At 38.5% G+C, this 24,336-nt stretch overlaps 1 protein-coding gene and 1 long non-coding RNA gene across 8 annotated transcripts in view; one reads left to right on the top strand and one right to left on the bottom strand.

The window, feature by feature from the left end:
- Positions 1-578: 578 nt before the first annotated feature.
- On the bottom strand, positions 579-24,199 carry scn3b (sodium channel, voltage-gated, type III, beta). Of its 6 annotated transcripts, none has more exons than XM_057838228.1 (6): positions 23,918-24,199; positions 23,514-23,730; positions 15,986-16,164; positions 15,674-15,902; positions 10,415-10,553; positions 599-1,428 (listed from the first exon to the last, which is right to left on the bottom strand). In XM_057838228.1, the coding sequence occupies exons 2-6, from the start codon at positions 23,566-23,568 to the stop codon at positions 1,422-1,424; spliced, it is 609 nt and encodes a 202-aa protein (XP_057694211.1). In that variant the 5' UTR covers positions 23,569-23,730; positions 23,918-24,199; the 3' UTR covers positions 599-1,421. The 6 variants fall into 6 exon arrangements, with proteins under 6 accessions (XP_057694213.1, XP_057694211.1, XP_057694209.1 ...); XM_057838226.1 differs by lacking the exon at positions 599-1,428 and adding an exon at positions 9,022-10,256 and having other exon boundaries at positions 15,986-16,318; XM_057838225.1 differs by lacking the exon at positions 599-1,428 and adding an exon at positions 9,022-10,256.
- LOC130917136 (uncharacterized) overlaps positions 20,064-24,336 on the top strand; it is a 41,553-nt gene continuing 37,280 nt past the window's right edge. For both annotated transcript variants that reach the window (XR_009063416.1, XR_009063417.1), the window contains exon 1: positions 20,064-20,327. This is a non-coding gene — a long non-coding RNA (uncharacterized LOC130917136). The remainder of the gene's footprint in view (positions 20,328-24,336) is intronic.

The raw sequence follows: 24,336 nt of genomic DNA, 5'->3' as shown, positions 1-24,336 counted from the left end.
TTAGTCTCCCAAGACATGTTTTTGGCTCGTAATCGTCATGAAAAAATTGTTCGTCGACGAAATATTTTAGTTATCGGTGATGAAAAAAAAACACTGAATACCAGGAATCCAGCCAAAAATATGGGTTTGTACAGCAAGTGACTCTCAGGCGCCAAGAAACCTTTCACGTTTGGAGAATTCATCATGCCTTCCACCAAGGGTATTTGCCGATCTCAATGAAACAAGCTCAGGCCTCCCCTGATTTAGAGTATAGTGAGTTACAATTTTTCTCCACCGAACATTCGTCTTTAGCCCCATCGTGTTTTAAATTTGCTGTATTTTTCTGCTATACATTGCCGGTCCGTGAAGAAAGGCCCGCATGAAACCGGTCGGTGGTGCGAAAAACGGTTGGGGACCCTTGTGTTTCAGGGTTAAGTGTTTTTTTTTTAAATTATTATTATCAACATACTGTAAATAGTCTCCTGATGTGAAGTACAAAAGCATTCGTATCTTTAAAGACAAAAAACTGTTCAAGAAAATAGAGCTTTAAACGTGTGAGAGGTTTAATTTGGGGGGGGGGGGCATAAACATTTTACAATTGTGTAACTGCTCAAATGTCAATTATACCATTTTTGTTTCGTAATAGTGACAGTTTGACTCGAATGAAAAAAACAACAACCAAACTTAATGTGGTTGTCTCCAATTCTTATCTAACTTTCCAGCTCACCAACTGCATCTGTTAATATTTCATTGTAATGATTTAAGGATATTTCAGAGCCGCACTGACAAAAGATGTGGAATTTAGTGGCATTTATTCTGCAAAACAGGAAAAGTGTCACTTGACAAAAACTGCAAAATATGTACAACATATTGCAATATAGATATAAAACCTTTACTAATTGTAAAACACTAACGACAAAAAGTTTCTTCTGCAATCCTATTAGATTTACAGAGTGAGAACATGAGGATGAATTAAAAAGCAGCAGAAACACAGCAGGGAGAAGATAATCACATTTCCTATATATTGCAGCAATGCACGTCATAACAATAAAAAGGCAGTGCAATTTTTCTGACAAAGGTATTAGCCAATACTAAGAAAACCTGACTGTACATCGTATAAGATATTGTAAGAAAAAGAAAAAAAAAAAGGGAAAAAAAAAAAAAATCATCCTTACAGTAGGATGTAGTCTCTATTGATAAAGGGTCCAAATCACAGAGGCACTACATGGTACTAACAAGAGGCTGGGTTCACATGAAGTCCAAGCCGCTTTTTACGAGACAAATGTACAGCATCTTTAACTCGTTTTCTATCGAGGGCACTTGATTTAAGCACAGAAAGATAAGAAACTGACATTTTTGGCTCTTCACAGGAAAACGGCATCACACGGGGTTAAGGTGGTAGCCCTCTGGTAGCGTTGATCTTATTTTCCCATTGTGCTCCTTCAATACCTGGCGAAAAAGAACATACATAATAGTGTATAAAGCAAGCGATATCTCAACTTTCAACTCATCAAATTATACAGCATGCATATATTTTTATCACATCACACACTTGTACTAAACGATGTACAGTATACCACAAAAGTGAGTACACCCCTTGCATTTCTGCAGATATTTAAGTATATCTATTCATGGGACAACACTGACAAAATGACACTTTGACACAATGAAAAGTAGCCTGTGTGCAGCTAATATAACAGTTAATTTATTTTCCCCTCAAAATAACTCAAAATATAGCCATTAATATCTAAACCCCTGGCAACAAAAGTGAGTGCACCCCTTAGAAACTACGTACATCCCTAAATGTCCAAATTGAGTACTGCTTGTCATTTTCCCTCCAAAATGTCATGTAGCCCGTAACAGGAGTGCTGTCAGAACTGCTGCAGAGATTGAAGAGGTGGGGGTTCAGCTTGTTAGTGCTCAGACCATACACCGCACTCTACATCAAACTGGTGTGCATGGCTGTCACCCCAGGAGGAAGCCTCTTCTGAAGACGGTACACAAGAAAGCCCGCAAACAGTTAGCTGAAGACATGTCAACAAAGCACATGGATTACTGGAACCATGTCCTATGGTCTGATGAGACTGGCAGGCTTTTTTATTCGTTTATTTTGTGTGTTAATGTTAGTTGATTTGTTCCATGAATTGATAGCATTAACACAATTTAAATATTTTTCTCATTTTAAAAAAAAATCGTGATATGAATCATATAGTGACATTTTGTATCATTACTGCCCTATTGTGTACATGAATAACAGCTTAATAAAACTTAATTGAAATGAATAAAAACATAAATACACTCTATGCCAATAACAGTCTAAATTTGATGAATAAAAAAACAATAATTATTATTCATTTAAAATATGAGGACTGGCTGTGAAAGCCCCGAATTTAGAGCGATTGGCGGCGCTAGATGCCCAACCAATTTTATTAATTCACTGCCATCCTCCCCAGTCAAAATGTGTTGGACTGCTATCACTGTCATTGGTAGCCAATGATATACGAGTGCCCTATGAAGTCTTAATGTAGATAAAAATGCACATGAGTATGAATGTGACTAGTTTGGAAGTAATTCATTTTGGTCTAAATTCCATATACCATATTTTTCGGACTACAAGTCGCACTGGAGTATAAGTCGCATTTTTGGGGGTAATTTACTCGATAAAATCCAACACATAGAACAGATATGTCATTTTGAAAGGCGATTTAATATACAAATATAATAGAGAACAACATGCTGAATAAATGTACAGTGTACAGTGCATGAATAACCAAATGCTAATATACTGTCCTCACCAGGACGCTACGGCTGGGTCCTGGCTATACAGCAAGGTAAACTCCCAAATGACGATGCTGGACGTCCGTATAATTTGCTGAATCAATTTTGTCCTCGATACCAAACAGGTTCGCATCAACATAAATAAATGATAATTAGGTGCTATTACAGGATTGACATAAACGGTTAGCATGCATTCACTAGCATTAGCACATCGTTCAAACAACCACACAACTGGCTCTAAGTGTCCGATCGCGGGTGGAAAACACAACAACAACAGAAAAGATGATACACACAGGCATTGCCTCTGTAGAGATATTTTACAAGCATAAACAATGAACATTGGTTCGCAGCCGAGTTTCTCTCTCGCTAACTCGCCCACTCACTCAGAGCTACGTAGCTGTCCGTCTTCTTCTCGCGTGTGAGCGCTCTTCTTCACGTAAGCAAGTGCAAGTGCGCCCCCGCGTGGGCGTGAATGCACCACGAACTAAAAGCATGCATTTCAATTTAAAAGTCAATAATACAATTGAACACACATTGCCAAGGGCAGAACGCGAACGTGGCCATAGCTATTAAGAGTTATTAAGATAAAAATAGCATAAAAAACCATGCTAACAAGTTAACCAAACCATCGGTGTCACTCCAAAACACCAAAATAACATTTGAAATGATATCATAATGTGTTAATAATTTCACACATAAGTCGCTCCTGAGTATAAGTCCCACCCCCAGCCAAAATATGAAAAAAAAACCACAACTTATAGTCCGAAAAATACGGTAATAAAAACCCTTGTTTTCAACAGGGTTATGTAGACATGATCTCAAATGTAACACCAACTTTTGGATTCATCGCATCACATTGTGAAGCATACATAATGTAGCCTGTGAAAATACATAATAAACAGTATAACAGGAGAACGGATGGCTACACATAAATGATTAATGGGGACAATTTCATAGACTGCAAGAGTGAGAATGCGACACAAAAACCATTGCAGACACAATAAAGCTCCAAAACGATTTGAAAGCGCATGAATTCATTGCTGATGCCACTGACTGACACTGTCATTCATTTCACCAAGATTATTCTGGTGTAGGCATACTACTCTTTGGTATGTTTATCATAATGAACATGACGTCACAGCACGGCATTTGAGTAAAGGCATTAAAACACATACATTTCTTTAATGATGCATGCATTTGCATAAGAAGAGTTGGCAATGTATTGCAGCTATTATTTCAAAGAAACGTGGTTACCTCACAACCTTTTGTTGGATTGGTCTGAATGTAATTTTACATCTTCAAACTCATAATGATAATGGACTAATCATTAGAAGAAAGTCATTTCTATTCACACCTTTCCAGATGATCTTGGAAAATTATCTTTTGTTAAATAAGCATATTACCATGTACTGTATATTTTGAATGAAGTGTGAATAAACTGAAACGAATATTACTGCTATCATCCATCTACTTTTTTTTTTTTTTTTTTTTTTTTTTTAAATAATGCTCATCATGTTGTGGACCATTTCAAAGAGTAGACCATAACAGCAGATGGGATCTTGGTCACCAGTCAATGGCAAATTGATTTCACGCCATCTGAACGAGTGAGTTACTACGGTTGTGAATCTTTGGCATTAGTCTGATTTGATATGTTACGCTTCTAGAAAGATGCGGTGTGGTTCGATGCGTAAATGCTTTCTTAAAGCCATAATTGTTCAATTCTGATTTGATACGATAGTGGGACACAAAGCGATACAATTTGATACCATATGGAAAGAAAATGTTAAGATTTCTATATACCGCATTTTTCAGACTATAAGTCACAGTTTCTTTTCATAGTTTGGCTGGGGGTCCGACTTATATTCAGGAGCAACTTATGTGTGAAATTACTAACACATTATGATATCATTTCACATGTTATTTTGGTGTTTTGGAGTGACACTGATGGTTTGGTAAACTTGTTAGCATGTTCTTTATGCTATAGTTATCTGAATAACTCTTAATAGCTATGGCCACGTTCGCGTTCTGCCTTTGGCAATGTGTGTTCAATTGTATTATTGACTTTTTTTATATTGAAATGCATGCTTTTAGTTTGTGGCGCTTTCACGCCCACGTGGGGGCGCACTCGCACTTGTTTACGTGAAGAAGAGCACTCACACGCCAGAAGAAGACGGACAGCTACGCAGCTCTGCGTGAGTGGGCGAGTTAGCGAGAGAGAAACACGGCTGTGAACCTACGTTCATTGTTTATGCTTGTAAAATATCTCTAAAGAGGCAACGCCTGTCTGTATCATCTTTTCTGTTGTTGTTGTGTGTTTTTCACCCGCGATCGGACACTTAAAGCTAGTTGTGTGGTTGTTTGAACGATGTGCTAATGCTAGCGAAAGCCTGCTAAACGTTTGTGTCATTGCTGCAGTGGCACCTAATTATCATTTATTTACGTTGATGCGAACTTGTTTGGTATGGAGGACAAAATTGATTCAGCAAATTATACAGACGTCCAGCATCGTCATTTGGAAGTTAAGCTCGCTGTATAGCCAGGACCGAGTCATAACGTCCTGGTGAGGACAGCGTATTTGCATTTAGTTGTTCATGCACTGTACGCATCATTGGGAGTTTACCTTGCTGTACGCAGCATTTTGTTCTCGATTGTATTTTTATATTAAATTGCCTTTCAAGATGACATATCTATGTGTTGGATTTCATCAAGTAAATTTCCCCCCAAAATGCAACTTGTCTATGTTTTTTTTTTCTCTTCGTTGGGCATTTTATGGCTGGTGCGACTTATACTCAGGTGCGACTTGTAGTCCGAAAAATACGGTATATATATTTTGACAACAATCATAAAAAAGCCAATAATGGAAATAGTATTTCCAAAAAGATAAAGGGCAATTTATTATTCATAGCCCTATATGAAAAAAAAAGACGAGTTTTTTTAATAGAATCAGAACTTTTATGACAGAGAAGAGCACTCAGATAGAGCAGACCTCCACCAAAATATTTATGACTTCTATGACCTTTGACCCTTTCTCTTCTCATCCCTACCCTTCAAATTCGAGTTAAATAGGCTGGTTATCACCAAATCCGTTATCAGGTCATCACAAAATTCCTTTTCTGACCGTTGCGACCTTTGACCTTATTACTCCAAAATTTAATCACCTGTTCTTTTGCATATTACAAATACATCCTGCAAGTTTGATAGTAATCATTTTATTCTTTCTTGAGTTATATGAGTTTGAAATGTTAAAAAAATAAATAAATACTGCAGAGAGCTCAATGTTTTTAAAAACAACGTGAAGCCTCCAATAACCGATTTTTACCCCATCTATAGCTAGTGCAAAGCTTGAAAATCAATGCGTCTCCAGATTACTGACAGATTTGGTCTTGATTGAGAATCTTGTTACCAATACACGTATATTTCTTGTCTTTACAAAGAGATATCTGTCAAATCAGTTGTTTGTAACAACATAAAACCAAAAGCTGATGGAATAAAGTCTCAGATTTCTGTAGGTGTGGCTTCTGTTCTATTAAAATAACCAACAAGTATATTCACTGTATTAGGAAGTTCAATAATGACATGGTTTATGAATTGTCTCAGCTGTAGGAACAGATTAAATTTACCCTTTTGTAAACTTTCCAACATTTTGTGCATCGGGGAGCTTGAGCAGAAACCTTGGCGTAATTATTGACTCAGACCTAAAATTTGATAGCCATCTAAAGTCCGTCACTAAATCCGCTTATTACCACCTAAAAAATATAACCAGAATTAAGGGGCTTCTGACTCAACAAGACATGGAAAAATTTATGCATGCATTCGTTTTCAGCAGATTGGACTACTGCAACGGTATATTTACAGGTCTTGATAAAAAATCAGTCAGGAAGCTGCAGCTAGTACAGAATGCTGCAGCCAGAGTCCTCACAAATACAAGGAAGCTGGACCACATTACACCGGTTTTGAAATCGCTACACTGGCTTCCAGTGAGTCAAAGGATAGACTATAAAATACTACTGCTCGTCTACAAAACACTTAATGGCCTTGGACCAAAATACATGCTTGACTTGTTAGATTCCTATGAGACATCTAGACCCCTAAGGTCGTCTGGAACGGGTCTTCTGCATGTTCCAAGAACCAGAACCAAGCAGGGTGAGGCAGCATTTAGTTATTATGCTCCTCACCTCTGGAACAAGTTACCCGAACGTCTGAAGTATGCTCAAACCGTTAGCTCCTTTAAATCAGGGCTAAAAACGCTTTTGTTTAGCACTGCATATCCATAACTGTCTATATATTTCAATCTACCTGCCTTCTATTCCTCTTGTGCATATCTCCATTGCTGATTTCAATGATTATTATTAGTAGTAGTTTTGGCTTTATTTCTATTTTTGTTTTATTTTCATTTATTTATTTTTATTCTGTGATTAAATGCGATCTTTTGTCTTGGTTTTTACGTTGTGTTGATTTAAATGTGATTTTTATGGTTTTCATGTGATGTAAAGCACTTTGAATTGCCTTGTGTTGAATTGTGCTATATAAATAAATTTGCCTTGCCTTGCCTTGCCTAGGTCAATAAGCTTTGTATGCCTTCGGTGCACTTGCAAATGTGGTAAGGCCATGATTACAATGGATGGCAACATGTACGTAGGTAAGTAAATGACTTGGTAGATTATGTATGTAGATAGCTAAAGCTCGTCAGTAAAACATTGAGCTAGTGATTTGAATACTTAGGTATTTTTTAATAAACCATTGGCTTTCCTCTTACCCAAGCCCTTGAGGGTCATAAAAAGGAACCTTTTACAGACATCAAGATGGTCTCGACAGTGAAAGATTCCGGTAGAATCCTTTCAGGATTGCATGAAAGCTCGAAAAGTGTGTTAGACTCGAGAGGAGATTACGTTGGAGGGGAAAATTAGTTTGAAAACTAGTTTTTGGTGTTTTTTTTATAGGAAGAAAATGTGTTTTTTCTTCAATACAGCATACCATAAACATAAACCTGGTGAATAATGGACATCTTCCTTTGTATTTTCGGTATTTTATGAAACATAAGAGATGTATTGTGCAGTAAATTGTCTTAGCGTCACCGCAAGCGTCTGGCACAAGCCTTAATTGTTAACAAAATCACAAAGTCTGTGTGCCGCCATTGTTGCGTCGCAGACATGAATTGCCTGTTTTAATGCCGTCGATCTGGATCGACGGCCCCCGTCAACACAATGCCCATCCGGCGGGAGCTGACTACACAAGTGCCTTTGGGTCTTCGTCAGTGCTGACAAGGTGACGCAAACACTCAGTCTCTGAACAAGTAAGATGGAAGTTTCAAGGAAAAAAAGGGAGCATTCTGAAGAGATTTATTTGGCACTTTTAGACGGCGTATCATGAAAAGACAGATTCCTGTTACACGAGGGTTACAAACAGATGCGGTGCAGACTCAATTACTCCCCTTTCCATCTGTCTGACTGTTTTCTCAGCTCCATCCTGTTCTCTCCTGTCTCTTTGATTGTTAGCAACTTCCTTGCTTTTTACTCTTTTGAAATGACTGATGTAATCTGTGGAAAGTCAGGCAACACAAACAACACCTATCATGTTGCAATATAATGTCAATTAGATGTAAGATATGACGTAAAAACACCATCCATTTAGCCATTTTCTATGTTTCTTATCTTCACGAAGGACACGGGTGAACTGAAGTTTATCTCAACTGATGATGAGAGAGAGTTTACTTAAAGAACTGCAGCAAAGCCAATTCATCCATGACTGCCATGTTTATTGCCTGGGTCATGCCAAAATTTGAACAAGGTGGTCAAACGCAGTTTGGTTCATGAGTCACATTCATTGCAATTAAAGATCTCATGTGGGCCGGACCAGTTTATCTTTGGCCAAATAAGCATAGACTTCATAATGATATTGCCGGGTCACATTCGCCAGACACTGCGCCACGCCTTCAAGTAGAGGGCCGTCCTACACTTTGCTTCACTCGGTCGCAGTTATTCTCACACATGCGGCGATCCAACGCCAAATTTAGGTTGAAAAAGTATGAAAGGTGTACCGCGTACAAACAGGAAGGATCGTCTCAGGAGGATTCAAGGTGATTATATTTTTCGTACCATGCATGCATTTCAAAACGTTGTGAAAAAATATCTATGGGAAGAATTAACCGCTACAGCATTGGCGTCATAATTCGTAATTTGCGGAAAATAAATGCTAACTGCCTTTTTTTTTTTTTTTTTTTTTTTTTTTGCTTTTAACCAAGAATCAAGACTGTTTTACGTCCATATTTATAAAGAATTCAGGGATTTAAGCATTTATTCACAAGAATTTTCAACGTAAAAAGCTCTTTGTATGCGTTTCCACTCTGTCAGCTTTGATGGAGATCCCGGATTAATCGGCTCCGCACCCCAATTCCCGTCTATCATTATGAAGTCTATGAAATAAGTGAACTCACTGGCTGGCATTGACGGCGCAAGACGTTCATTGAATAAACAGTGCTGTCAATGGCGCTGAAAGATAAGCATCCACAGCCAGTTCTCCCAGTTCAAGTGAATTGGACATCTATTTTTGTCGATGGCAGGCAATGAGTTAGTTTTGCGTCACTTCCTTGTAATCTTAGGGTAATTAAGGGTCTTCTTTTCCTTTGGGTTCACTTCCTGTAAATTTTGGGTCATTTCCTATTTTTGGGGGGCATGTCCAGGCAGCTACCTGTTCATTGGTCGCTTCTTGTTGATTCCGGGGCATTTCCTGTTGATTTTGGGGCATTTTGGGGTCACTTTTTCCAACTCATTAGCTGCTATTTACGGCGCCGTTTTGAGAGGGGGCGAAGTGCTGTAGTGCATGTACTCAATCATCCAAATCACAATTTTTTGGATTTATAGCGCCGATGTCAAAATAAAAGCATGTACTATATGTAGGTATGTATGTATGCATGTAAAGCATGTTTCTATATGTACAATATGAGGACATTTGGGGTTCAACATTTTTGAATAATAAGCAGTCACTTCGCTTATTTTCTGCTACATACTCATCAATAATAGATAAACTGTCAAAGGCATGATAAGGTCACCTTATAGATAAATTGTGTCAAATAACGCGGGTAGGGAGGTGGTGTGGACCCAATTACAGGAAAAGAGAGGTGAAGCAGACTGGCAGTGCAAAAATGATTTAATTAAGGCAAACAAAAAACAAAGTACAACCAATACTGTGGAGAGCCAAAAAATAACACAGACGCAAACAAAACTCAGGTGACTGACAAAAGGCTAGGTACAAAAAAACACGAGGGCTTGGACATAGAAAACTGACGAGAACAGATCCTGACGTGCACATGGACATTGACAATGTCACGACAAGACTCAACAAAAATGGGGAGCTTATATGCTGTACTAGTATACACACGCAGACACGGGGTAACGAGTCAATGAGGAACAGGCGGGTGACACAGGAGGATGCAGTTGGAGGATACAACAGGAGCAGGCACAACAGGTGAAATCAATGGGCAAGCACAGGGACAAGTCACACTAGGAGGAAACAAACACAAAACCTAATGAACTGTAACTTAAAAACATTATTTATTTGATGTTTATACAATTTGGAATAATTATTTTTTTAATAAATTAGTTTTTGCTTCACACTCACTGCTGACACACTCTTTGACATTCATCCCAGAGACACTCACCCAATGTCCTGCACCAACTCGTCAGACTTTGAGATCTTGCGGTAGCAGTACACCATCTCCACCAGCAGCCAGAAGGTCAAGAAGACCAGAAGCAAGTACATCATGATCTCTGAGTAAAGGGCTGTGGCGTCTGGGCTGGCTGTGGGGGCAAATAGCATCGGGAAATATTTTATTCAGTACAATTTGGTTCCTTTGTGTAGGGATACCGAAAGATCTTTATTCACAAATTTGGGAAAAAAGTGTGATTCACACAATTAACGCTCATAATTAATGGGACAAATTCAAACGCCAATTACATGAATGAAAAATTGACCCCATTTTTTGAGTGATTGACATTTGATCTTTGGTTTTAAACAATATGTGAACTCCATTCTCTGCGACTTTCGTGAAGGGAAAATGGATCGATGGATGAATTCCGTTCACTGGACAATTAATTTAATATACCTACACCATGTAATGAAAATAAATGGAAGAGAAGTAATTTTTTTTCATTTGCATTTACAAAGCTATCTCACCTTATTTGTCTGGAAGACGACTGAGTAATTAGAGATGCATCGGGGAAGATTCTCTTTCGTTTGTTGCTAAAAAGGGGGCTAAGTCCAAGTAGCTGTGTCAACCCAACACACCCTAATTCACCGGACGTTACCTCTAGTAACAAGAGAAGTGCACACTATCAAACTATTCACTTGCTTCAACGTTATTTCGGTGAAAAAAAGACTAAGACCACATTTTTATTCACATTTCGGCCACGAACAACACATATACAGTGGTACCTCTACATACGATCGCTTCGACACACGAACTTTTCGACATCCGACGTAAAATTTGACTCGCCATTTGTTTCTACATCCGACGACATGCTCGAAATACGACGACAATGGCAGCACCGCAGACGAATGCACGGCGGATTTTCTTGTGTGACAAATCAACACAGGTTTCAGAAAAGGTTGGTACAGGTGGTGAAACAAGGAAAAAGTTGATGCTTACCTTCGAAATGAAGATGCAAATGAAAATGAAAATATGAGCGTGGGGTGGGCATCCGTGAAATGGCTCAACAATACATCTCCACGGTCCTCCTCTGACCATCGTTCGCCAGTCTTTATAAATTAAGCTGACAATTCTTATTGTCTCCAAAGAAATCGCCAGCTTCGCCACGTTTTCATCATTTCTTTTACAACTTATTCAACACAAAACGCCTGCTGTCTGCCTCAAATGATGGTGTTCTCAAGAGAACATTCAAAGTGAAAGTGAAACTCAAGCTCACCGGTCTGTTTCTGGCACGTGAGCCCCGCGGTGCGTTCAGGTACACAAAAAAACGTCCGCCTTATTAGAACCCTATTCGTTACACTATTACAGGAATTATTATTATTCTTTTTATTACATTATTCCAATTTTGATTTATAATTTATTTGTTTTGCTACGTGTAATTGCCATTTGTAATAGCACCAGCAGTATTTTTTAAGGATTTAGTGCAGGTTTTTGGGCTGTGGAACGAATTAATGGAATTATAATGTATTCCTATGGGAAAATCCTGCTCGACATACGACCATTTCGACTTACAAACAAGGTCCTGGAACGGATTAACTTCGTATGTAGAGGTACCACTGTACTGTGTATATAATGTACTGTACTGTATATACAGTACACTCACATGAAAAAATTAGGACGACCCACTAAATATTCAGTTCTTTATTAAGAAATATTCACATTAGGGCTGCAGCTATCGAATATTTTAGTAGTCGATTAATCGATGGACTAGTTAGTTCGTTTAATCGAGTAATCGGATAAGGAACATGAACATTTAAAATAACTGAGCTGAGCCTTAAACGGTATCTTTTTTTTTTTTTTTTTTTTTAAATGACGATCTATGTACAAGAAAAGAACAATTGGCCAACTTACACAGAAGAAGTCCGCTACCTTAAATGCTATAAAATGTGAGTTTAGTTTTTTTTTTTTTTTGTTTTTTTTACAATGCTCTTCACAAATGGTTCAGACACATATTCCCACAAAATACGGCTAAACATACCTATAAACTAAATTAAGAATGTATTAAAAAACATTAGCTCAAACAAAAACTTAGCTTTCATTGGTCTTAACAGGGAGCAGTTGGATTCAGCCATTTGAAAAGAGGCAGACTAGAGGGCAGTGTATCCACCCTCATCAATATAACTAAATGCAAACACTTTCAAAACAAACCATTACAACGCCAATTTAACTAAATGAATACTCGAAGCAACAAAATTGAATTTGAATATTTTTTTTCTGATCGAATACTCAGTCGATTAATCGTTGCAGCACTAGTTCACATATCAATGTCTGATCTTGTTTTTCTTTATCTCTGGACAAGAAAGTGACTTTATAGCAGGTAAACTGCTAAAATTAACATGGTTTTACTCATTAAACCATATATATAATCAAAAATGCAACTTCTGACTGAGGAAAAAGTTAGGACACCCTACCACCTAATAGCTAGTGCTACCCCCTTTGGCTGAAATAGCTTCAGTGAGGTGTTTTTTGTAGGCATCTACTAGTCTTTGAAATCGGTCTGAAGAAAGTTTGCCCCACTCCTCAATGCAAAATACTTTCACCTGTGATATGTTTGAGTTTTTTTTTTTGCATGTACAGCCCGTTTAAAGTCACTCCACAGCATATCAATGGGATTAAGATCTGGGTATAACTCGGCCATTCTAGGACTCTCTTCCTTTTCAGCCAGTCCTTGGTGGATTTACTGGTATGTTTTGGGTCATTGTCATGTTGCAGGGTCCAGGTTAGCTTCAGCTTTATTTTTTCAGAGAAGATCTCACATGTTCCTCAAGCACCCTCTGATACACGATAGAATTTATGGTGGATTTTATGATGGTGAGCTGGCCAGGTCTTCTTGCAGCAAAGTATCCCCTAACCATGACACTTCCACCTCCATGCTTCACAGTTGGTATGAGTTTTTTTTTCCTGGAATGCTGTATTGGGTTTACACCAAAAATGTCCTCTGTTGTGGTGTCCAAATAATTTAATTTTACATTCATCTGTCCAAAGAACATTATTCCTGAAGTCCTGGTCTTTGTCTACATTCACTCTGGCAAACCTCAGTCTGGCTTTCATGTGCTTCCTGGAGAGCAAAGGTTTCCACCTTGCACACCTCTCATGAAGGTTAAACTTGTGAAGTTTTGTGAAGAACTTTCTGATTGTAGAGGCATGCACTTTTACATCAACAGTAGCAGGAGCCTGTAAGTCCCGTGATGACATTTCAGAGACTTCTTTTAGCATCTTGCGGTCTGTTCTTGGGGTGAACTTGCTTGGAAGGCCAGACCTGGGCATGTCGGCAGTTGTTTGGAATGTCCTCCACTTGTAGACTATTTTCCCGACAGTGGAATGGCTGATTTCTTTTGAGATCTTTTCAAATCCCTTTCCAGACTGATAAGCATCTACAATCTTCTTTCTGAAGGCCTCATACAGCTCCTTTGATCTCACCATGCTGTTTTCTCTCACTTCAACATTCAGTCAGAGTTGAAAGTATTCTGCGTCGAGTTGGGCAAAGTTTCTTCAGACTGATGTCAAAGACTGGTAGATGGCTGCAAAAGCGTCTCAATGAAGTTATTTCAGCCAAAAGGGGTAACACTAGCTATTAGGTGGTAGGGTGTCCTAACATTTTCCTCAGTTAGAATATGCATTTTTGCTGATATATTTGGTTTAATGAGTAAACCAATGTTATTTTTTGTTGTTTACCTGCAATTAAATCACTTTCTTCTCCAGAGATAAGAAAAACACGATCAGACATTGATATGTGAACATTTCTTAATAAAGAACTGAATATTTAATGTGGTGTCCTAATTTTTTTCACATGACTGTATACTATTATGCACTCTAATGCTATATGTACTCCAAAGCTAACAAATTCTCTACAAGTTAGCCTTTAACTATTGAAACGACATTAATTGTGCCTCATTTTAAAACTTCATGTATGACTTTGTGTTAATCCCCAAAGTAAAATATTTAACTGTTAGAATTTGTCTCATTAAGTAATCTTAATCCTATTTAAACTCGACACTATAAGAGTGGCAGTGAATGCAAAGTGCCAAATTCCTGGGAGTGATGTGAATCTGCACCCTCTGCAAATAGAGCCTATTGTAATTTAATCTCCTACGCTGCAATGCACACACGCACAGTCTCTCTCACACACTTTTGTAGTGGGGTGTATAATCCCTTTGACAAATACAGTGTGAACATAATTACTGGAACACGATACTGTCCCATAATGTACAAAACATGGGGATTCTTATAATTGTAATTTGATAGCAGAAAAGTGTTGTGTGAAGGGAAAAAAATCTATTTGTGAGCACAGAACAATTTGCTTCTTTTGTTCTACTATAATAAGTACTTAAACAAGCGCAATGGAGGTTTGTGTCAATGAAAATAGGTCAAAATCTATTCTGTTTCTTGGCACAACAAACATAGTTCACATTATGTTTTTGCATTGAGTAATTATTTACAGTACAGCTTAAGTATAAACAAATGGAGGCAGGTTTTATATAAAGGAAAATCGGTCAAAATTTATCGGACACATTCAGTACCCAATTACATAGCAAATGAGATCCAAGACAAGAACAATAAATTCTGAATTTAAAAATAAAATGTTTGGATTTGAATAAAATATATGTTTAAAGTAATAAACACACACACTGAATGAAAGTGAATTATTTGTGATATTTGGGAGTTTCCATGTTGGATCGTATGAGATTGTGCAGGTGTAGATTATGTCGTGACTGTATGTATTGTCTCATGAAAGCATTCAGATGCAAGCCAAGGATACAGGCTGCAGAATACATTCCCCCTTGTGGCAAGCAGACAGGACAAAACAAAACACAAAATTAATCCCTCTCTTGTCAGCATGACTGCCAGCAGTCATTTGTCACCTCAATGACTGATTAAAGAGGCAGCATTACTCAAATGTAAAATCTAAATAGCGATTTAAAATTAACCAATTAACCCGGTCTTGTGCTTAGGGTTGCACAAATGGCGCTGATAAAGTAGGACCGCATTGCACGATTTTTGTCTTGCTCATATTTCAGTTTAAGCAAGCTACAATTAGTCACTTATAGCTCTAGAACATATTTTCCTATGTATAATTTTATTTTATTAAATACATAGGTTTGTACTGGAGTGCCACGTCCAATTTCGTTGTTCACAATGCTGTTGTTCAAAATAACAATAAAGACCTATTCTACCTACTCATGTCTAAAAAAAGCGAAAAGTGAGTCGCACCTTCCTCGATCACCTTCAATGTGAGGTTCCTCATGATAAAAGCTGACGGAGTGAAGGAGTCGAACTCGAACACGCGAAGCACGTGGCATTCGTAAACGCCGCTGTCGTTGTAGGTGACGTTCACAATGCTGATGGAAAGATCTTGAAGGTCCTGGCTGCCATTCCACACCAGGCGGCCCTTGAAAGGTCCATTCAACTCCATAGGAAAATCATCTTCATACTTGTATATCTAGAAAAGAGACACAAATGAGGTCCTACCTCTCTGTCTTTTACAACTACTGTTTTAGTAAATGTTACAGAGGAGCAACCTACAAGGGTTTTGTCTGGAGTAACACCTTGTTCCACCTTGGTCATGTAGTACCAGTTTACATAGGTCTTGGCTTTCACTTCCTCACGTTTCAAACATGAGATGCAAGTCAACTTCATCATCTTTCCCAGAACCGCATTGGTCTCTGAGGGTGCCTCCACACATACTGGCTTGCTTAAGTGCACTGGAATCGGAAATGAGTGTGTGATTATCATCGCCGCAAAAAACTTGGCACAGTAAAGTTAGTGTAGAAATGTAGGGTGTACTATCCTCGAATTTGATGGTGTTAATCGTATGACCCGCAGGCCGGAAGCTGCTCACCATGGCAACTATTCAGCCTGCGGATACAGAATTACATGCATTGATTTTTTTTCACCAGTGCTGCAAAACTAGAAATTTGTGATTTGTGTGATCGAGTGCGTGCACAACCGCACATGGCTCAGTCATGTTTGTTCATTTACCCCTTCCCACTCAAAATGGCGCCGTCAATATCAGCCAATGTGTTAACAAGGAAGTGTCCTAAAGAATGCCACAAAACCAATAGAACATTTTCAGTAAGTAACCTGGGAATGTCCCAAAATCAACAGGGAGCTGCCAGGAAATGGCCCAAAAAAAAAAAAACAATCGGAAATGATCTAAAATGTATAGGAAGTGACCCATAAGTACCCTAAAGCCTTAAATACATAAATAGTCTTTCAGTGACACTGATGACGCTGGACATCCAATGGACGTCTAGTGCCGTCAATTGCAGCCAGTGAGTTGTCTTACTTGGCCAAAAATAAGCTGGTCCGGCACACATAAGATCTTATTGCCATGCATTGTGGCCCAAGAACCAAACTGAATTTGAAACCTCTGCTCCAATTAATAATGGAAACATTTACACATTTGGGATTTGGACGATAAAAGTCTTCAATTATCCTAATAATTTGGAGGTACAGTTCTAACTAGAGGTGTGACAAAATATTGAAACGGTTTACTTTTTATCCTAAAAGGTTATCGATATGCTCCTGCCAAGAATCGATCTATCGTTTTAGAAGGGTGTCACCAAAAAACTAAAAAATAATGGAATCAACAAGTTGCTGTTAAAATCGTCCATGAGAATATTGTCTCTGTTAACTCAATGACTGTGCTAGACATCCAATTCATTTTGACTGGATTGCCATCTAGCAACATCAATGGCACTGAAACCTCAGCATTCACAGCAATCGTTCTGATTTTGGAGCCATTTTACAGGTCACTGTTTAAGTCACTACCTATTCTTTTGGGGAGTTTCCCGGGTCACTTCCTGTTCTGTAACCCAAAATCAACAAGAAGTGACCCATAAATGTCCCAAAGTCAACAGGAAGTGACCCAAATTAAACTCATTGGTTGCCACTGATGGACGTCTAATCTGTTAGAAGTGGGAGGGATTGAACAACCGTTCATTCACTGCCACCCTTCCTGTTCAAATGAATTGGACATCTACAAGTGATAACCTCTATTCAATTGACAGCAGATGGTTGAAAAGAGCTTGTTTTTCTGTTTATTACATAAATAGTAAAATATTGTAGAATGATGCCATTTTGTAAGATAATCGTTATCATGAGCCTTGTTTCACAATCGTATCGTATCATGAGATTCCCAGAGGTTCCGACCCTTAGCAGTAACCACTATCAAAAGCGTATTCAAATAACATACTTTGATCATTGTTTACTACTAAAATAATAATATTTAAACTATGGTAAACAATAAACATGGAGTACTACTGAAATAAAAATTATACAAACACAAATTATTGATGATTTAAGAAGACAATACAGGCTTAGGCCTTTGGTCAATGGTCTATGATCGATCTTGGCAGCCCTACAGTCTACACTGAATCCAATTTAGAGCAAATGGCAAAGCTCAGTAAGCATTAAAGTGAGGTCCACTCAATTTTCCAGGTCTGTGAGCACTGGGAAAGGGCTTGACTCTCTGTAGTTGATCACAAATCTAAGCTCATCCACACCAGTAAGCACTAATGATAGCCTCTGCCTATTAGTATTTCTTAAGGGGGAGGACAATTGAGCAGGACCTATAGGAGAAGAAAAAAAACAACGTGACTGCTGAATTATAGACAGCAAGAGGTAAAAAAGATGTATTAAGACAAATAAACAGAATGATAAAGGACAAGATGGATGTCTTCTAGAGTGAAATGTGGCAGAAGCAGCCTCTGCGAGTGGGCCACAAGGATGTCTCCTGTGTGATTGGGTACAGTTATCTTATATAACCCAAAGCCCCCTCAAAGGCAGACAGTGACAACATTGATTTAATCGTTTCTCATGCAGCTACAGAGGGAATTAGTGAAAAGCAGTATAGAAAGTGGGGGAAATACAACATACGATGTGAATGGAATACGATTAAAGCTTGGTCACAGAATCACTAAATGAAGTATACAGGTTTGCATTGAGTTATTCGTTATGGTTTAATTATAAACTGATATTCTTTTCCAATATTTTGAATTATTTTCCATCACTTCTTGAGGGCATATATGCACAAAATAGGGATCGATGAGCTTGCTGCTGCAGTCTTAGCTCTATTGACAGCTGAGTGCATCATGATACATTCAATCCCAGCAGGCTTATTCTCTGATGCTTGCTAATGGTTGCATGGCTGGGATTTCAAAGTGATACAGATGGGGGAGTGAACCTTATCCTCTGTTTAGAGCCTTGCTGATGTCTTTATTTGAAAAATATATCTAGTACTGTAAACCGCTTTGGGCACAATAAAATTGAAGAATTTATGATGTCAGACTTGATGTAAAAAACTTGAGAATCACTGATATCTAATGAAAAACACCAAGCATAGAGGTAACTGAATGAGTATTATTGCGCTGTGTGACTATATACAGTAACCTCGTTTTTTGCCGTTAATGGGGACCAGAATCCCCCACGAAAAGTGCAAAAGCGCAAAGTAGAGTTTGCTCTCCTTTCCCCCAAATAATAATGAAATAAAACTAAAAAGATTGTAAACAACGTAAACAGTATTTATTTACATGTATTTACATATTGTCAACTTCACATATACTGTAAAGTACGATATTTAAATCTATTTATTTACGGTAATTACTGTCCTTATGCAGTCACTCTGATTCGTGAGGGAAACTTGGCACACCTCCTGGATGTCGTGACGATCCACTCACGACCATGTAGTGGAAATATGATGTTTCATTTGCAGGTAAAAAAAAAAGATTAGGGCTGTCAAACGATCAAAATTTTTAATCGAGTTAATTACAGCTTAAAAATGAATTAATCGTAATTAATCGCAATTCAAACCATCTATAAAATATGCCATATTTTTCTGTAAATTATTGTTGGAATGGAAAGATAAGACACAAGACGGATATATACATTCAACATACTGTACATAAGTACTGTATTTGTTTATAATAACAATAAATCAACAAGATGGCATCTACATTAACATTCTGTTAAAGCGATCCATGGATAGAAAGACTTGTAGTTCTTAAAAGATATATGTTAGTACAAGTTATAGAAATGTTATATTAAAACCTCTCTAAATGTTTTCGTTTTAATAAAATTTGGAAAATTTTCAATCAAAAAATAAACTAGTAGCTCGCCATTGCTGATGTCAATAATTACACAATGCTCACTGTGCTAAAACCCATAAAATCAGTCGCACCCAAGCGCCAGCAGAGGGCGACAAAACACCAAAAAACACAAGTAACAAGTGGACGTGACATTGTGCTGTCATTTTAATCTGAGCGGGGCATGTGCGTTAATTGCGTCATATATTTTAACGTGATTAATTTAAAAAATTAATTACCGCCCGTTAACACGATGATTTTGACAGCCCTAAAAAAGATATTAAAAAGTTACATTTCCACTAGAGATGTTGGAGGTTAGGAGCCAGCTTTGGGTGGTGTCAAAGCAGGTAAGAAGGGAGAAAAATACCGCTTAATACCCCCTCGGAGATCGTGGAGTTGCTTGGCGGAGCTCCATGTGCAGGTAAAACTTGAAATTTTACCGGGAGGTGTTGGAAGATTGTAGTGGGCTTTGGATGCTCTATAAGCGGATAAAAATAGTCCTGGAGGTGCTTGGCAAGATACAGTGCCCCATTTTCCGCTCAAAAAAGGTTAAAACACCCCCGGATGTTGTGGGAGTTTTGTAGTATTATTTGGGTGCTCTCAAAGCTTGTAAAAATGCTGAAAAGTCCCGCTATAAATGAGCCTTGAGGTCTTGTTAAAGCCACACTTATCGGTGGTCTCGTCGCATCAGTCATAGTAGGGGCGGCTTTGAAGGTGCTTATTGGACTTGTCATGAGTTGACCCCGCACCAGGAATCAATCACATCGGATGAGTGCCCATGGGTATGTAAAGTCCCTGAGTCATGTATTGTTATTTTTTTGCCGTGAAACATTCTCTATTGTGCTTCAAAATGAAACAACACATATTTTTCATTTTTATTTCTTCAAGAATTCTTTTTACAACCCCGCCAATAACTGTAACCGCAAATTTCGAAGCACGAATTAGGGTCTTTGTATTCCAGAGTCACTCTGCAAAGTATGCCTGAGCGATAAACCTATGTAATGATTTAAATTTGATTTTTTTTCTTGAGGGTTATTTTCAGCAAATGTTTTATGCTGTTAATTTACGCGGTTAGTCCCATTGATCTTAGCGTTCTCCTCCTTCTTGGTTCCGCCAAGCGTAACAACATGGCTACAGGAAGAGAAAGTTAAATTTTCATTGGAAAAAAAGGAAATTTACAGTAAGTTGGTTTCACGCCCAAAATTATTCTAGCATCTAAACCAGACGCATTTGGCCGAATGTGAGAAATGCTAAGCCCTACGAGCGGAACAATAGCACGACGATAAGTAACTCCTTCTAAAAACCAGCAAACTGTGGTGGATTATGTATTACCTAGCTGCAAGTATTTTGCTGAGTTTGCGTACCTAATAGAGCCGGGCGGTACACCGAAAATTTACAGTTACGAAAATTCTTAATGGTGACCGACATAATTTTGACCATGTCGGTAAATTTGGTAATTTAATAAAACCAAAAAATATAGTCTTTTCATCCTGCTTTGACTCTGTGTTGTTCGGCTATGTTCATTCCCCTTTGAGAAAGCACTCAGTGTGCTTACGTATGAAGTCACGTGGTTATCAGGAACTCAAACAAACTGAAGCCCGGTAGGCTAGCTCTAGTGGCTAGCGCTACAAGCAAACGTGACTGAGTCGGGCTTAAGGGAGCTTCGCCAAACTTTCACCCGACATTAAATAGACTCTTGGCGGTGGCACCTGCTTTCCTCCCTGGTTCTCACAATTTCAGAAGCGTATGTTTTCAGTGCTTTCAACTGGTAACCAGGCCACAGGCTAGCGCTAGCGGCTAACAGCAGCTATAAATGAACGTGGAGTCGGATAGCGGCTCTAACCTTGTCGTTGTCGAAACGGCTGAACTTTGAGTGGATTGTGCACAGACTGCATCTAGCAATTAGTATGCCGCGTTATTTTGTATCTCTGTGTGTGTGAGAGATTTCTTTGATATCTTTTATGATGGTAAAGCATTCAGCACAAATTATAATTCAACGACATTTTAATGGCCACAGATAGTTTTCTGTATGTGCTTGCTTTATTCGGTCATTCTGTCTGATTACTGCCATCATAAAATCTTTAATTTTTCATTGGCATAAGAGCAATATAGCTTTAATGTGTGTGTGTCTTTGTGAGGGGTGCATGTGTGTGCGAGAATGTATTAAAAAGAATGCTCTGGTGAAAAAAACTGAAACCTTGAAGTAAACACTTGTGTTGAGTAATTATGTCACAGTAGCCATTAACAATAAGTTGTTTGAAGTGTACCGTCCAAGCTGTAAGGCATTTGTTACAATGACATGTTTGCACAGTTGTCGTATTGATTTTTATAATGTAGATTGTTCAAGTCATACAAGCTGTTATAAATGTTCATACTTGAAGTCTTATTGTTTACAGGACATTTTTATATACTTAATGTTTAGACTGCGTGTACAATTGTCATATGTTAAATTGAAAGCTGGTAAATAAATCAACGAGAAACGGTTCATTTGTATTTCATTCATTGAGTTAGATTTTCAAATTATATAACAGTCCGCGTGGGCGAATTTACCGTCATTTATCGTTAACGAGGTAAATCTGCTCAATTTACCATGATACGTACTTAAGGCCATATCGCCCAGCCCTAATACCTAAACAATTTGTATAACAGTTCTGGTGATATAATCAGCAGAGCTGGAAGGGGGTTTTGTTCAGTAAATGTTTGTACTTTAGTAATCTTAGTATTGAAGTTGATTCATTTGCATCCAATCTAGAGTACATTTTATTTGTTTCGTTATGCACTTTGATTGCAGTTTTTCAAACAAATACAGCAAACATTAGAGGTTTGTACTTTTATAAACCAAGTGTTGGACTTGATTTACTATTTATTTCAATAAGATGTGTTTTTGCAGTGTTCAAAATAAATGTATGACACCTGCTGTACTAGAGCACATTAGGCACCAGTGCTACTTGGTGTTTTATCCATCAATAACTACCGAGCTAAAATTGACAGCTTCATTATGTTTTTATTTTACACCCGCATCACTCTACAGCGCTGTGTTTTTCACAGATTAAATAAATCCTGTATGAAAGACATCTTAGCCACGCATTGACAGTAGTCATAATTAATAGAAACCTAGTCCTTCGCAGGGCTAACGTTACGTTAGCAAGGAACAGTAACGTTAATTTATTAGTGCTTTGTTAAATCAATTTTACCTTGTCCCGAGTAACGCCCCTCCGCTCTCGGGAGTAAACGTGGTGCCTTTGGTGGAGCGGGGGCTAAGCGGGCGGGTTGCGCCCGGCCGGGTTTCGGGAGAGGTCATTGGTCGTGGGGTCCAGCCGGGGTTTCGGAAGCGTTGGCGGGGCTGTGGTTAGCCGGGGCAGGGCGGGGGTAGTTGTATGCAAGTGTTGTCTTACAGTGAATAAATGAAACTGTGTTCACCTTGGTCTCCAGCTTGAAATGCTCGCACTCCTTTGACATTTTCTGCTTTTTCTTGGTGCCTTTCTCGTCGCTTTCGGCGGCTTCTTTGTCATTACCTCTAAATTCATGTGTGGTTGAAACCAAATATATCCGCCGCCTCTCCCTTCTTCCTCTACGCACGTGAGGTCAGAGCGTTGTGCCGCATTAAAAGTAGTCCGGGCAAAACGGTATGCTTAGAGCTGGCAAAATTAAACGATTCCTCGAGGGGGGGGAAATTCCTCGATCAATTTTTTAAATCGAGTTACTTGAATTATTCGGTAATCGTTTCAGCTCTAATTACTAGCAATTTACGTCACAAAACATCATTTTTGATCAGACACTTTACATATTAAAACTACCGCAGCAGAAAAGTAAAACCATCATTCAAGCCATATTTCCAATCGCAATGTCTTGGTTAACTAAAATTATTAATGTGCTCACGTTTCTTTATATGAGAGTAAATGATCTATAGCAAATGGTTATAATCCACATTTACAAATTTCATAAAGAATACTTAGTTTTCTACTTACCCAAATAGACCAAAAGCAGCAAAGTTTGTAGATGAACTCTCTTTGGAGTTTGCATATTCAGCTTGTTCAGTAGCTGTACCCGAAAGTTGACTTTTGAGCAGTAGAACTTCCACACGTAACAAGGTCAGGAGTTTGGGGTCCCCTGTGGGTCTTCAGGACCGAGGACAGCGCCTCTCCTCGGCAAGGATGCCCGCGCAGCTCACTTCCGTCCTCGAAGCTGTCAATCACAAGCTTCAACTTGATCATAGTTAACTAAAAAGATCAACATTTAAGACGTGATTTGGAAACGACGTTGTAATTTTTGCTGTCTATGCATTCGACTCCCGTTATATCACCAAACGTGAAAAAAACTACATTGATTATTACGGGTTTCTCGGCGACAAAATGAGTTTAAATGTGCTCACCTGACGGGCTCATTCGGTCCACTTTGTACACAAACAAAAAAATTAAATAAACCAAAACAGCGAAAAGACGGGTCCAAACGAAAGACCTGTGGCTTCTCCCCGAGATTTGCGCTCCTCGCATGGAAAAAAAAAAAAAACGACACCACTGGTCTCTTGTCAACACTCGAAGAAAAACGACGCTTTTAGTTTTTAAAAGTCAATTTGCGCCATTAAAAGGTGAATTGTGACATTTGCCTGTCGCTGCTTTCTTTCTCTAGCCCTCCCTGATGTTTTCCGACACTTAATGTCATTTGTACGCATGCGCAACCCCCCACTTTACAGCATGAATGTGCAAGCACACATTTGTTTTGCCATTTAAGTCAGCTGTTTGCTTGACTAGGCATACTTAGGCAGTTTATTCAACAGCACGTTGAAATATT

Source organism: Corythoichthys intestinalis, chromosome 6, assembly GCF_030265065.1.
Source record: "Corythoichthys intestinalis isolate RoL2023-P3 chromosome 6, ASM3026506v1, whole genome shotgun sequence".
Classification (NCBI taxonomy): Eukaryota; Metazoa; Chordata; class Actinopteri; order Syngnathiformes; family Syngnathidae; genus Corythoichthys; species Corythoichthys intestinalis.
The sequence above is the reverse complement of the archived record's forward strand: the minus strand, read 5'-3'. Positions and strand labels throughout refer to the sequence as shown.